The sequence below is a fragment of the Electrophorus electricus genome, chromosome 2 (genome assembly GCF_013358815.1).
Source record: "Electrophorus electricus isolate fEleEle1 chromosome 2, fEleEle1.pri, whole genome shotgun sequence".
Lineage (NCBI taxonomy): Eukaryota > Metazoa > Chordata > Actinopteri > Gymnotiformes > Gymnotidae > Electrophorus > Electrophorus electricus.
In genome coordinates this window covers 11,320,399-11,336,067 of record NC_049536.1, presented here as the reverse complement: position 1 = coordinate 11,336,067, position 15,669 = coordinate 11,320,399, and the positions used below count along the sequence as shown (strand labels likewise).

The following is a 15,669-nucleotide window of genomic DNA, read 5'->3' as shown; positions in this document are numbered from 1 at the left end:
CACAAACAGGTTTTTCATTCAAACCATGAAAAAGGGATCTCTGATTTGATATTTGGAACCATTTAGCCAGGGAAGATTTTCCTCAGTGGTATAATAATTCATATTTTAGCCTTGTTTCAAGGCTGTCCAAAAACAGAGTAACTGCAAAGCAAAAAGGTTTTCTATGGCTTGACAGTTATGAAAAGCAACAGTCACATTTACAATTAGCAGACTAACAGAAATCTATATTTTAAGATGTATAGCAGATTACATATTAAGGAAATATTTCAGTCAAGGCTGGTGGAATACAGAAAGGTGAAGGATTTGAAGGATGGAACAGGGTGAGGAGGCAGATGATTTTGTTGCACATTATAACAATGGAATTCAGATAAATGATGTGGCTCAGATAAGTACTGGGGATTCAGGTGTGAACAATGAGCTGTAGTTGCAGCTGCACTGAGGACTAAGCTTTGCAATGGCCACTATCTAGATGAGTGACCCTTGTAACATGAGAGAGAGCTAAACATGATTTCTATTCAAAGATTTTGACTATACCATCTGAAGCAGCCTACATGCAAATGTAGCTGGTAGCAAAACTGGTAGGCAGTTAACATTGTTGATAATTTCAGACTATAAAATTCTACATTTCAACTCTCATTTGTTAAACATAAATAAATAACCTGTGAAGTACCTTGAAAGCATTTAGTCCTAGGGAATCAAAGTCTGGTCCTTGAAGGCTGGAGTCCAGCAAAGTGACGATTGCTCTTCTGAGACACACTGCTAAACATGGCAATTGATTGATGAGCTGAATCAGGTGTGTTTAACAGGACAATCATCAAATCACACTGGACTCGTGACTCTCACGGACCAGAGTTTGATCCCACAGTGCTGCTAGTAATAGCTAATGGTGATGGTGACTGACCTGGTTAAACCCACATGACAGTGAATCTATTGATTGTTTACTGTATATATAATTACTTTTCTTATACTTTGCGAAACTGATTTACTTACGTAAAGGTAACTAGTAAGATAGTTCGACTATATATTGGGAATAATTTAACTAACATTGGTACATTATGTAGAAAAACACATCAACCATGTAATCTCATCTAACCGCGTTTCCAAGACCGAAACATCCAAATCCCAGAATATGTCTATCATGCAGTGTGGGGCGCTGTCGGTATAGGGTTGACGACGGAGTGCTTTTTGTGAAAAGTAAAAAATATATATTATCAAAAGAAATCAAATCGTATCAATATACACTAAGCGCATTTCAGCTATTTGTGCAGGGAGTTTATCATGGACCCAAAACCTTAAAAATAAACTATTTTGAGGAAATGAAGGCGGCGTGATCGTTCGCATTTCCACAGTCGCTCACTGCTTCCTGGGAAACAGAGTCCACATCCTGAATAATTTAAGCACCATCACTTGCTAGCAAGATGCCGGCTGTACATAAATTACTTCTTGAAGAAGCCCTTCAAGATAGCCCTCAGGTAGGGTAAACATTTATTTGCTGTAATATATATCCTATTAAGGAATACGTTAGCTGTTTAACCAGGCCGCAGTTTATATTAGACTATAGATTAGGCGAACGGTTGAGGTTTGTCGAAACGCCAGGATTCCATTGATAACAGCGCGCTGAAGTCGATTAATTGTGCAGTCTTTATCGGTGATCCAAATAGAAATTAAATTTGTCCAACGCCGTCGAAACGACGGAATTATGAAACAGAACTGCCAGATTATTAAACGGCTAGCGTTAGCTATGTAATTTTCTTCTTGAGGAAAGGCCATATTGGAGTAGACGCATTCTGTTTTTTATTTATTTTTAGGAATTGAATAGTGTGTTTTCAAATGTATAATGAAAGCGTTTTCCCTCTTTTACAGTCACGTAGGATCATTTCCGAGACATTTCATTAGTAAATGCATCAATTGCGCGAGGTCGGTGAAAAATAAAAGGGCCCGATTTACAGTTTGGGAGGGGTCTGAATCTGTTTGTCTATCAGACAAGTAGCGCCTGATTGTGAAATACCGTCTGATCCATATTGGAAAGGTCCAAAACGAAATAACATTCTTAGCTGGAAAGTTGTTGTTTTTTCACTGAATAGCATATAATCACTATAACATTTCTCAGTAACGTAACTGTGCTCTGGAGTAAACAGTCTCCGGCTCAGGATGATCGATTATAAGAAAAGTTCTATCACTAAAGCAACAGGACTGATGTCTTATTTCATAGTGCTTGTCTTCTAGTTCCTGCCCTGTCACAGCTGACATAGTCATGGTTTAATGAAAAACAATGCATTTGAAGGGAGTTTTGATTGAAACACACCAATTTGTGCAGTGGGGAAACACATGCAGTTTATGTTAAAGAGGGTTTGATGTAGCTCTTTGATATGGCTCTTACAAAAGATGGTTTGTATCCATGTGAAGCACTTTGCAGTCCAAATGTGATGCTTATTGCTGAAATTGAGAATGATCAAGTATACATAGAACAAGTCTATATCAGTCTATAATTGGCTTAAGCACATTTATATTTACAGCCTTTAGCAACCATCCCTGTCCAGAGATTTACAATAGTTTAGTTGAAAAGAATGTTATGTTATGTTATGTTGGTATACCAGGCCTGAGAGTAAAGATACCATTAAGCTAGAACCCTCTCAGAGGGAATGCACACAAAGCACATTGACCTGTTTTTTGTTGTTGTCGTTTTTTAAGAGGCAGGAGTTTGAAGTTGTTTAAAAATGGCAAGTGATTATACTGTATGGACAGGTGGTTAATTCCACTGTACAGAAAGGTCTTAAGGCATGTCTTCCCTGGCTCTTGAAGAGTAGTGCTAGAAGACCTAGTGTACTGAAGGATGTGAGAGATGGGGAGGTTGAGTCTTTTCATGGCTTTGTAGGGAAGCATCAGGGTGTTAAATCTAAAGCACGAGGCTATGAAAACACTTACATAATATTGTCTGAAATATTGTCTGTCTTGCTACCTAAGAAGGATGTAGCTAAAGACCATTTAACGGGCTGGCACCCATTTTTTTGGTTTGGGAACTAGTTCAGGGTGGATTTTCATAATCAGCTCATTATTCAGAACACCTTGGAATGAAACAATGATTCTAAAATAGGTTTTAATTGCTGAAGATTTAAGATACTTAGATTAAGTAATTGGCATCATGGAGTCATTGACTTTTTAAAAAACAAATTAATTGTTTTGACTGGCAATAGGATTTCAAAAATTTTATTAGCTAATCACATTTTTAAATGAAACTCTGTGTAATCTTTACAGATATGTATAATCCTCTTCAGTTGCTTAAGACTTCAATTCAGCAATGTGCTTTGTGCTGTGAGGACAAGCAAATACAGTGGATGAATGACTACTTCCAGGTAGTGATGTACTAAATACAAGAAGTTATAGCTTATAGTCAACCTGTTAATGAGGATCAATTATTAGTGTGTGAAAAATTACTTATTCCAATAGATCTTATGCATGTAGAATTGGTGCTAGCGTGAAGGACTGCTGTTATTGTATGATGGAATAGTGCTAATTGTGTTTGCTGTGTTCTTGTGCAATCATTATTAACAACTTTACCTTGCAGTGAATGTAAACCTCATATCAGAATATGTCAGCGAGAGATGACCGCAGAAATTTCCAAGGTCAGCTGAACAGCTGTCATATACACTGACAGTACCTCAGCACCTAAACAGGCTGATTGTGTAGCTAGACATATGCACACACAACCACTGAGTCCAACTGGCTCCTTCATTTCCTGCTCAGTGTTATTGACATACCTAACATGGGATTTACCTGTGACTTGTTTCTTTGGGCACTGTACATATCATCAGCCGATACTCGTCTTGGCCAAAAACATTACTCACTAGGAAAGGTGCTATTTGGGAGGAGTAGCAGGATACCTGGGAATAGGTGTACATTTCACCACATGAGGGGTCACATCATGAAACTTGGACATGTAAGGTTTCACCATACTGAGCTACAGTCTGAGAGAGTAGGTCAGGAGAACCTGACTTCGATTTCGACTCGCCGTTAGGATAATTCCAGTCTGTTCAGCACAGGGTAGGAGACCAATATTTCATGTGTGTGGTGGTGTCCATCACCAGGGCTGGCTGGATACAGGCAACAGTCCACCTGCCACTGGGCCATATCCATATCGCCATGGTTACAGCTTAAGCATCATTCCCACTGTCTATCTGCTTAAGTAGATTTAGTCCCAGTACTGAAATCAGGCTTCAGATGGAAAAATGCAGATAAACTAAATGCTGATAAGTAGCATACCAGATGGGCTATTTTAGGCAGCATTCCAGATTTAAAGCTACATATGCAAACTTCTGAGGAGCATGGTCAATTCATTTAAGGTATATGACTTGCGATTGAAAAAGTTGGCCTCTGAAAAAAGCTATTAGTTGTGAGAAGTGCATTGTATACTGCTGCATCAAAATCAACTGTTCCTAGTTACAAACCAGTTAAAAACTCTTCTAAGGAGCATGCAGAAAGCGTGCTGACTGAACTCTGACGTTCCCAGTGAGTGTTCCGGTGAATCACAGGAATTCACCCATTTCTGACGAATGGTATTCTTGTGGGTTAATACCACTGAATTCAGTTCAGATATCCATAAGTCTAATTATGGTTTAAAAAGAAAGAAAGAAAAAGGCCACTCCTCACAGCATGCCTCTCCTCCCTGCAGTGTGATAAGCAGTGGGAGTGAATCAGACTGACAGCATGCTGTTGGGCTGGCCCAACCCTGCAGCTCTAAGACAGTTGGCAGGTCTGGCAGGTTTGATCTTAGTGCTCCACTGGAGTGCTGCCACCGTGATCACCGGGTGCTGCAGGAGTTGGAAATGCCAGATTATTTTCTTTGTTTGCTCTCAAACCACACCCACACTAGCCACCCGCTGAGGAACAGACTCTGAACCTTTGCCTTCTGCATCCGTGCTCTCTCAGTTATGGGCGGTGTGAGTAACTCGTTACTCGTCTGATTGGCTTCTTGTCTTGTTTGCATGCTTCTGTGTATTTCAGACACGCTCGCTGCTCAGTGTGTTTGAGGAGGATGCAGGTACTCTTACAGACTACACTAACCAGCTCCTGCAGTCTATGCAAAGAGTGTTTGGGGCACAGGTAGACCCACACTATATGCACAAGCACAAAATATGACTACAAAGAAGTCTGGGATTCTGCCTGATAATTGAAAATGATTGTGTTTGTGTGTGTATGTATAATTAGAATGAGATGTCCCTGGCCACAGAACAGCTCTCCAAACAGTTAGATGAGTATGAGAAACAGGTAAAGTATGTGTGACTATTCCCTAATCAAATCTATAACATGAATGCAATCACTGTGCATTTGTTCTGTCATAATCAACATATTGTGAAAGAGTCAAAATGGACTGGGACATTTTTTAAATACTGTGATGGTTTATGGACATCTTCCTAAAAAGGTCTGTTTACAAGACTGAATGGGGTCAACAGATGAGTGCAGGTTGATTCAGGGTTTTGACCTGAGAGTCATTCTAGGCTTCTTTGTTGTCACAGAACTTTGCTTTGGGGAAGGGGGATGAAGAGGTAATCAGCATGCTTCAACAGTTTGCCAAAACAGTGGAAGAGGTAAGAGTTTGTGTGTTTGTGCCTCTGTGACTGACTCTGTGCGTTTGTGTCTATGTACGAGACTATTTGAATGTGTATATTTAGGTCTAACCTACAATATGTAAGAGAGTATATATGTGTGTGTGTTTGGTGTGTGTGTAGCTGGGTGTGGTGGTAAGTAGGCTCAGCTGGTGGCTCCCTGCAGTAGCATAGGTGGAGACAGTGTGAAGTTCCAGCAGGGGGTAAGGGAACAGATGGAAGGTGCTTTACCAGACAGCAAGTTCAAGGTTATAGGTGGCTTGGGATAGAAGCTACTGCACTGATCTTAAGTGCTCTCCTAAAGCCAGTCTCTTCTTCCAGAGAGCAGAATGCGATCTATTTTTAAGGGTATAAAGAACTTTGTTTTTAGTGTTGTGGTTTAGGTAGTAGGCTTTTATTTTTCCGCTTACTGCAGTCGTGAAACGCCTGTTGTCATTTTGTTTTTTCATCTTCATGGTTTTCCTCTCTCTTTCTCTCAGCTAAACTCCTTGCATGCTGACTTGGCCACTCAGATTGCTGACAAGATGGTGTTTCCAATGGTGCAGTTCAGAGAGAAGGACCTCACTGGTATGGCAGTGTTAAAAAGAAATTAATTGAAATGTGTCCTCCTCAAATGTGCAGTGCTGCAGTCAGAGCTACGTTTCTGTGTACTGTGGACCAGCTACACTGAAGCATTCTGTCACAATGTGAAATAACTAAACGTTGACAAACATTTCAACAAAGATATATATATATATTTTTATATACCTAGAAGAATGTGAATTTTTGCACTGTCTAAAAGTCTTTTTAAAAAATTTTTTATCCTGTATCTACTTATAGAAATAAGCACGCTGAAAGAGATATTTGGAATTGCCACTGATGGTAAGTGCAGAATGTCCCATGTAACAACAGATGGGAATATTTTGGACTGGATAATGGAAATGATTAGGTATATTTTGGACTTGTTCATTGTGAAATGATGGCCTTCCTGTCTCCCAGAGCACGAGGCAGCCATGGTGAAATACAGTCGACTCCCCAAGAAGAGAGAGAATGAAAAGGTGAGAATTTAAACCTCAGCACATGTGAATAAACATGATGGATTCTTATGACACAAATCCATCATGTTTATTCACATGAAACAACTTGGGGACCAACATATACATAAATATGACAATAATGCAAACTGATAATTATATTTGTGCGTGTGTGTGTCTTGTCCAAAGCTGAAAGCGGAGGTGGTTCGAGAGGTGGCATACTGCCGGAGGAAGCAGCACCAAGCCTCTATGCAGTATTATTGTGCTCTCAATGCCTTACAGTACAGAAAAAGAGTGGCCATGCTGGAACCCTTACTGGGATACACACAAGCACAGGTACAAGAGCTCTTTTACACATTCCTCTCGTAATGTAACAGTGACTAGCACCCAGGACACGCCAAGCTACGATTAATGTCTAACAGCAAGAGAAATGTGACGGTAACGAATAATACAAGCTAACTTGCAATGCCACAAACATATGTCTTTCCTTTTATCAACTCCATATAGATAAATTTCTTTAAGAAAGGCATGGAACTGGTCTCCAAGAAAATGGACAGTTTTCTGGCTTCTGTGAACAGTATGACTCACAGGTAAATGGTCAGCTTTCTAAATAATGTGCTATATACATGCAAGATATATTCATTTTAGCTCTGTTATCGTAAAAGCTTGAGGAGTTTGTGTTTTAGGTAGTGGATGCAAATTCCTTGCTTTACTCTCTCTGTCTGTGTCTCTTTCTCTGAAGTATCCAGGCCCAGTTGGATGCAGAGGCAGAAAGCATGCGTTTGTCACAAAGAGAGTTGTTGTCGGTGGACGACACAGTCTATATGCCTGACTATGACCGTGAGCCAGTCAACCGAACGCTCATCCAGAAAGCAGGCTATCTCAACATTAGGAAGTAAACAGCTCTCGTCTCTCCTCCTCCCACTCTGTGGCCTGACTGGCCTCGATAGAAATGTCTTTTCTGACAATCCCCCAATTTTTTCTTATAACAACTGAAATTCATGGTGCACTGAAGTGTTTTATATTACCTGTTTACTCTGTTTTTTCACAAGGTAGGAAATAACCCACGTCTCTCCGATCACCACAGAAAAGAGACGTTTCTCATAGACCAGCATACAAGTCACCATATAACGCATATCTATACTATATCCCATAACTAATTACTGTTGGGTAGCATTCATTTAGAAGTTTAACTTTCAGAAAGCTTGGAAGTAATACAAATATCTTGTTTTGTAATGAACTGTGATCCTCTCCCTCTCCATGCTCCCCTCTGCTGCAGTAAGACAGGCCTGGTGACCACTGCCTGGGACCGGCTGTATTTCTTCACCCAGGGAGGCAACCTGATGTGTCAGCCACGTGGAGCCGTGGCTGGCGGCATGGTGCTGGACCTTGACAACAGCTCCGTCATGGCCGTGGAGTGCGAGGACAGACGCTACTGCTTTCAAATCACATCACCTAATGGGAAAACGTATGGCAAGAAGCTGTGTGTGTGTGTGTGCGTGTGTATACAAAAATGTGTAATTAACTGGGGGCATATTCTGTGAAAGCACTATTTAGCCTTGCAGAAGAGTGTCCTGTAGTTGGGATTACAGGAGTCCCCACTGAGCCATTTGCTGTCCATGAGACCGTAAAATATATTGCTGTACATTTATGCAACACAGCAGCTAGTGAAGCATCTGCTCAGTTATGGATTCATTGAGGTTGAAAATCTTTTTATAGGCTTTTCTAAAAAAGTATTTCTGCGCTCCCCTCAATAATATATGAAAGATTATCAAGAAAGTACATTTATCTATGCTGTTTAGCCAAAGGTATGTGGACACAAACATTGGCAGTGGAATGGGACATACTGAGAGGTTCACTGCCACCGTCATAGAATAACACATGTGTCACAAGTCAGGTCATGAAACCTGCTTGATCTAGTGCTGTTATGGTGAAACGGAAGCATCCTGGAGAAACAACAGCTCAGTCATGAAGCACAGACCAAGCTAACTCACAGAAAGGAGCAACCAAATGCTGAATATTGAAGTACGTAAATATTCTCCGTTGCAGCACTCATTTCAGAGTTCCAATGGAAGCAGTATCAGCACAAGAACTGTTTCAGGGGCTTCATGAAATGGGTTTCCATGGGCGAACAGCTGCACACAAGCCCAAGATCACTATGCACAAAGCCAAGTGTCGGCTGGAGTGGAGTAAAGCACATCGCCCTGGGACTCTGGAGAAGTAGAAATTGGTTCAATCTGGCAGTCTGTTGCACAAATCTAGGTCAGGTTTATGCCAGGAGAAAGTTACCCATCACATGCTAATGGTAAAGTTTAGATGAGGAGGGATAATAGTTTAGGAGTTGGACTAGGCTCTTGATTCCAGCTTGGTGGTTGGCATGTTTGTCTCTAAGTGCTAGGGTCTTGGGATCGAGTTCCTGTCTAGGTGAAGTTTCCATTTTCTCCCCATGTCTGTGTTGATTTCCTCTCGGGTCTCTGGTTTCCTCCCACAGACCAAAAACATGGAGATTGGACACTCTAAATTGCCCTATATGACTGTGTGTGTGTGTGTGTGTGTTCCGTGATGATTGGTGCTCTGTCCTGGTCTTAACCTCCTCCCCTTCTCTTGCACCCAGTGCAATCTCCCAGGGCGTTGTGGTTTCTGATAGAGTATGCTGTGTGCAAATTGGCTGCTGCTTCTCATCAGCATGTGTGATTTGAGTGTAAAGCATCCTTGACTTTGAGAAAGGCACTATATAAATGTAACTAATAATAATAACTTTGTGGCCCTTTCCTGTTCCAGCATGACTGTTCCCTTGTACATAGTCTGAGGCCCATAAAGACATTGGGGACTTCAACCCCAATGAACACCTTTGGGATAAACTGAAACACTGATTTGCAAGGCAGTCCTTATGGTCAAATACCAGTGTGTCACCTCACAAATAGTTTTTTTAATTATTGGGCACAAATTCCCATGGCCATATAAATTTTGTGAAAAGCCAGATAATGTTCAGGTGTCCAATTATTTGTGGCCATATCGCATAGCCAGCCAATTTACAGTGTAGGGTGCACGTTTAGAGTAACCACAGGCATAAAGCCCTTTAACTATTCTCCTTCCTGCACTGCTCTTTACCTTCAGCCAATAACTTTCTTCCTCTGTCTTTTTATTCCTTGTACCACAGTTCTTTCTTAGGCTACACTTAGTCATTTCCTGAAGTGTACCTTTCTCTTTCCACCCCTCCATCTATAATTTAGCAACCAACTCAAGAGTCAAGTGCTCAGCTTCCATAGCACACAGACGCATACGACACACTCCATTTTGTCTGAAAGTGTTTGATCATGCAGAATGTTATCTAAGATTCAGATTTAAGACCTCATTTGTGTTGATTGTGTAGGTAAATGCGACTGCTTGCTAAAACAGGAAATTCAGCATGAGTCATTTTAGGTTCTGACATTCTGATCTCTATCTGCTCAACTGCTTCTCAACTGCTCAGTTCCCAGAGCCATCTTCTGAGGATCACATTTCCGAAATCAATTTCCCCTTGCTATATTAATGTCGTTCTACCTGTGAGGACGAGGCAAAAGCACAGTAAGATTCGGCACACAGGCTCTGTGCCAGGGAGAGTGAGAAGGGGAGAGGGAGAAAAGAAAGAGAAGAGTTCAGTTTCTTTCTCAACGCATTGTTTAATCCAACAGTAAATAATTACACTGATATTTCCTGTGATATCTGCAGCTACTGAATACCCTTGGCGGCAGAACAAAGATAACACAGGGTGATATTACAGTGACCTTTCTCTTTGGTACTTGTAGATATTGATGTTACACAGTTGCTACTATACCTCTATCCCAGTGAAATATCCTTGAGCCCTTCTCATGGCTTAAGTGCAGCACTACTTTTGCAGGGTTATCATTATTATGATGCAATTAGCTAATGTCTTCTTTCTACTTCAAGGTCTCTGATTCTTCAAGCAGAAAGCAAAAGGGAATATGAAGAGGTGCCTCCTCTTACATTTCTTTACATATTTTCAAATAGTTTAAAATGTTCGCTTAACTAACCAGACTATGTCTCTTGTTTTTCCTGCTACAGTGGATCTGCACCATTAACAACATTTCCAGGCAAATCTACCTAACAGACAACCCTGAGGTACTCCCAGAATAGCCTATTGCACACACAGGACATGCCTGCTGTGGTGAGGACTGACAAGTTCAGATGCAGTGCCACTAGAAATACACCTACTAATGTTAGTTTGAACATACGTGACGTATAATACTGATCTGTACTGATAGGAGAGGACATTTCTGCTTAAGTAGGGCTTTTCGTCCATAGAGACCCTAAGGCCTAAGCTTTTGATGGTGGAGAAGCTGATTATGTATTTAGACTGAGAAAGTGAGAAGGTGTAATCATCCAAAAGTAAACATATAAATGGACTTTGACCTGCTTTCCCTAGCTAGCAAGTACCCTGTATGAGTAAGCAGACAGCCCACTAATCACCATGTACTTAAGCAGGTCTAAACACTGAGAACTGAATATCCACTTACCCAAGTAACTTGTCTTGTCATTTCTAGTACATATCATCAGAACAAGGCTTCTTTGTACCTTCTTGGGCATAAACCTAACTGTTTATACTAGATCTGTTGAGGATGGCTGTTCTGTGTTCCTCAGGCAGTGGCCATCAGGTTGAATCAGACGGCCATCCAGGCGGTCACTCCGATCACAAGCTTTGAAAAAAGAGCAGAGGGCTCTCCCAACCCTGATAGGTGAGAGTGATGTTGCATTAACACTCATTAACAGCGCACATACACACGTTTGCATTTTGGCTGTTAATTGCAGTCAGAGTTCAGGCCTGTAACCACTACAATCGTTGGTCCATAATTAAACACCCCTGATTAAACTCTGCAGCTAATTCTCAAGAAAGCACTGAGCTATGCTGTACTGTGTACTGTATTAAAGACAGTGGTTTAGATACACTTAGTCCCTTGTCAGGTCTTGATATGAAGTGGCTTTTATTTGCACATTACACATTTGATGGCCATTTGAGTTGGTGTTATGCTTAGGTCAGTGTCGTGTCTGTGTAGGGCTAGGCCGGGCGGATTGGTCCCTGGGAGCAGTAAAAAGGCCCCTGCTGTCCCAGAGCCTGAAGACCTGATTGCCCCTGGAACGCCCATCCAATTCGACATTGTGTTGCCTGCATCTGAGTTCCTGGACCAGAACAGGGCGGGAGGGAGGTCAGGGGACATCACTGCCATTTCACACACAAAACGCATTGGACCAGATTCCTACACCAAGTCTAAGCTTAGTTTACAAGGATCATCATTATTTCTTCTTCACAACCCTTTTATACAGACGCACAAACCCTTTTGGTGAGACAGAAGAGAGCTCTTCAAGCACTGATGGTGAGACTCTCTTTTCAATTTAGCTGTTCCTCAGTTGGAGCTGACAGCTAAGGTCAGCATAGGTCATTAAATGCTATAATGGAACTCCCAGACATCCATTCAGTTGTGTTCAGAGCTGCTTGACAGTTGTTTGGCTCAGTGTTGAGACAGCTCTCCTTTATGAAGGATCATTAAATGGCATCTCATTCAGTGAATGTGCAGGGGAGCTCCAGTGTGTCTCAGTCCCCTCTGCTCTGCGTGTGTGTGCATGTGTGTGCGTGTGCACATGCAGACTCCCTGCTACAGCAGGTGTTTGCTGTGCGTTTCCTGGGCTCCATGGCTGTACGCTCAGGGCACACACAGGAAGTGATCTATGAGGCCATGAGGCAGGTGCTTGCAGCACGGGCCATACACAACATCTTCAAAACAGCCGAATCCCACCTGATGGTGACCAGCAGCTGCCTCAGGTGGGCGTGGCCTTGAGACCAGCCATTTCCACACCTTAAATCTCATCTACACAGATACTACAGAAAGCACAATAAACTTTTTTCCCCCCCCCCCTCCAACAGGTTGATTGATCCGCAGACACAGGTCACTAGAATAAGTGTAAGTGATGTTGTTGTCTTTACAGAGCTCTAGCAGTGAACTCTCTAACTTCACTGACTTCCGTCGTTCAATCCAGAGTCTGCAGTAAGGACTGATTTCTGACTTTTTTGCTCTGCTTCCCTCTTCTTTCTGTGCCCTCTCCGCCAGTTCCAGCTGAGGGACGTGACACAGTTTGCGGCGCACCAGGAGAACTCCAGGCTCATGGGCTTCGTGGTGGAGGGAGCCGACTGGAGCGAGGGAGCCGAGGAGGGACGGCCATCTTTCAGCGCCTTCGTGTTTGAGAGCAACACCGAAGGAGAGAAGGTAGCTGCCAGCATCAGCACTGCTCCACCGGGTCAGCAAGCTTGGTATTAGGACGGCAAAGGGAAATGGAGTAGGGAAAAAACCTTGTGGAAGATCACAACTGGACAGTGGGAAATTTTGTTTTAATAATGCATATAATATATATGCATAATGTATATGTATATATGGCCTTACTGTCTGGGTCACCTTCTGTATGCAGTGTCCAGCTGTAAATTTGCTTATTTACATTTATTTCCTCAGATCTGCTACACAATAAACTTGGGGAAAGAGATTGCAGAAGCAAAGAAGGTAAAGTCCAAAAGCATTGTTAGGATTATCAACACAGTAACTTGTATAAATAAAATACAATATTGGTCAGTAATCAAATATTGTACAATTCAGTCAATATCAAAATCTGTCCACCTCCATTATTGATTAATTAGCCTCTTTAAACTTTTGTATTTTCCTACATTGTGTGTATGTGATATCAGGACCCCAAGGCTCTAGCCCAGCTGATGAAGTCCATGCCCCTGACCAACGATGGGAAGTTCCTGCTGTTGACAAGCGAGGCGGGACATGCGGCTAATGAGGGAGGAGAGGATGACCTGGAGTCTGAGGCCTGATGCACTCGTGCCAGCTGCCCTGGTGTTCAGCCTTCTGCAGGCTCACATCTGGCTGCTCACACCCTTTTGAAAGAGCTGAGCTCTCCTCCATGTAACAACCACACTGACTCCACTCCAATAGGACACAGTACTAGTTTTGCTCTTCCACAACACCCAGCACTTGGGCTCAAGTGAACTTTCATGCCTGAGAGGTTGTCTGAAAATGTTAAATGATGTTTGCATTCTAATACCCGTGAAAGTAGACCAATCTGATACTTCTGCCGATGCCTCTATTAGAACACCACGTGTGTCTGCTTGGGCAGTAGAGAGAAAAACATGAATTAGATTTATTCAGGTGACTGTTTATGCTTATGGTATGTCCTACTCATCATGTTGAATTGGCTACTGATTTTAAGCATTTACAAGCACATGTTCAAAAACAGTGGTGTACTTCAGACATCCTTGAAGTATGGGTTGATTTTGTCTAGGCCTTAAACACTCTGACTACTCTTCATCAGAGCTGATTTTATAGGACCTTGAAGCAGTAAATGGCTTTGCTGGCTATTGTCCAGTCTTCAGTAAAGACTGGGTCTCAAAGACAGAAGAAAAATAGGGCTATTTTAGTAGTATGGGAGTTGATGCTTCTTACAGAGTGGACTGGTCAACCCCCCACTTGTCACGTGGGTCCTTAACACCATATCTGACTAAAATTAGTCCCAGAATAAGGAGTGGGATTGAAAGGGGCGCTATCTTGTTCCTTTGTTGTAGATTGTGTTGTCATGGTTCCTAAGTCATAGTTTCTCTCCCATCAGACTTAATTTGCCCATTTTCCAATAATTTAAATGTAAAATTTCAATAATTCTGTTAAGTGAACAATTAAAAGCTAGCCTATGCAGAAGTCACTAACTGATAGACTGCAGTTAGCTAGACATGCTCTTCATATGTTTCATTATCTGCTGGTACACAGGTTACATTATTTTGGTAAATAAATATAACTGCACTTCCAGTTTGAATATTGCACTAATCTACATAGACTCGTTTGAAAGGAAGTGTTTCATGATAATGCTACAGTAATAAAAATGGAAGAGTAGTATGGTACTGAGACACAGCAGTAGTTTTCGTGCTGGGGGAAGGAGTCCATGCTGATGCTACTGGCTAACAGGTGCTGCTGATCAAGGGTCCGCCTCCCAGTGACAGTGTAAAAGTAAAGGCAAAATGGTTTTAAGTCAGCAGTCAAGTGCAGCCAGGTTTGTTTGTTTGTTTGTTTTGGATACAAGGCAGCTTTATGGCCAAAAGGATCAGAAGCTGGTTTCAGCTTGTGCGCTGAATTCTTTCATTCATTCCATTTTTTTTCCCCCTCAGGTCCTTTTGAATTAAATAAACTTTTTTTTTTTTAACAGTCCATTGTTGAAATGACCAATTTCAATACAATAAGATTTAATGTAAAATTTCTTGCATAGGCCTAAGGGCAGTGGTCTGTTTACAGCAAATTATAAGCATTTAGATTTAAAATGCATTTTACAATCATGGCTTATGTTTGGGTAGAACAAGCCTTGTGAATCCCTAAGACTAGCAGTGAAACAGGCTCATGGGCTTTCTGACTATATTCCCATTTTCCTAAAGGGCTTCACCCCCTTTAAATATTACTTGTTTACTCTGCTTGCTTGGCTGTGTTATGCCTGTGGGCAATTATAATTTATCTGCTGTGATTTGCATATTATATAACTCAGTTTGTTGTACTTCAGTATTGTATATAAATGTGGTAAATACATGTTTGTTTGTTTTTTGTTTGTTTTTTTCCCTCAAACAATAATTGCTGGCTTGTGTGAGAAGCATGGTGATTCGGTGCTTTAATCAAAAACAGGCTGTTCAAAGTGGTCTTGGTGGAAGGACAAGTTATGGCTTCCCATCAGTATTTGATTGGAGTCTGGAGAAGACTGCAATAGATTGAACTGCATGTAAACAGGTCTGGTTTTCAACAACTTTTGTTTTGTCTGTTGGGGGCTTGTAGCATCGGGAGCGTAAGACGACAAACATTGACATTCGGTGAAACTCAGAAAAGGACTTTAAGAGAAGTAGTGCTTATGGAGTAATAACTTTTGGTGAAATTGACTTGCCATTGTCCAGAAGATTTGCATGCATGTCTTTTCTAACACAAACTAGAACATCTTTAATAAAGCCCTGTATTGATTTCTAACTCTTCTGTTTCTGT

At 41.5% G+C, this 15,669-nt stretch overlaps 1 protein-coding gene across 1 annotated transcript; it reads left to right on the top strand.

Moving 5' to 3' along the window:
• The first annotated feature begins 1,361 nt into the window (after nt 1–1,361).
• appl2 (adaptor protein, phosphotyrosine interaction, PH domain and leucine zipper containing 2) lies at nt 1,362–15,654 on the top strand. The gene is made up of 21 exons (XM_035523808.1): nt 1,362–1,472; nt 5,002–5,100; nt 5,206–5,265; nt 5,514–5,585; nt 6,083–6,170; nt 6,423–6,464; nt 6,582–6,640; nt 6,806–6,952; nt 7,124–7,206; nt 7,359–7,511; nt 7,896–8,084; nt 10,547–10,589; nt 10,682–10,738; nt 11,258–11,352; nt 11,671–11,820; nt 11,939–11,988; nt 12,260–12,434; nt 12,537–12,573; nt 12,721–12,876; nt 13,117–13,164; nt 13,347–15,654. Exons 1-21 carry the CDS (start codon nt 1,419–1,421, stop codon nt 13,476–13,478), a joined length of 1,989 nt encoding a protein of 662 aa, XP_035379701.1. The 5' UTR covers nt 1,362–1,418; the 3' UTR covers nt 13,479–15,654.
• Nucleotides 15,655–15,669: the final 15 nt, after the last annotated feature.

Coding starts and splice junctions, on each gene's coding strand:
- appl2 (XM_035523808.1), top strand. CDS start 1,419: ATGCCGGCTGTACATAAATTACTTCTTGAAGAAGCCCTTCAAGATAGC. Junction 5,266..5,513: donor TAGATGAGTATGAGAAACAG/GTAAAGTATGTG, acceptor TTGTTGTCACAG/AACTTTGCTTTGGGGAAGGG. Junction 6,953..7,123: donor TGGGATACACACAAGCACAG/GTACAAGAGCTC, acceptor AACTCCATATAG/ATAAATTTCTTTAAGAAAGG.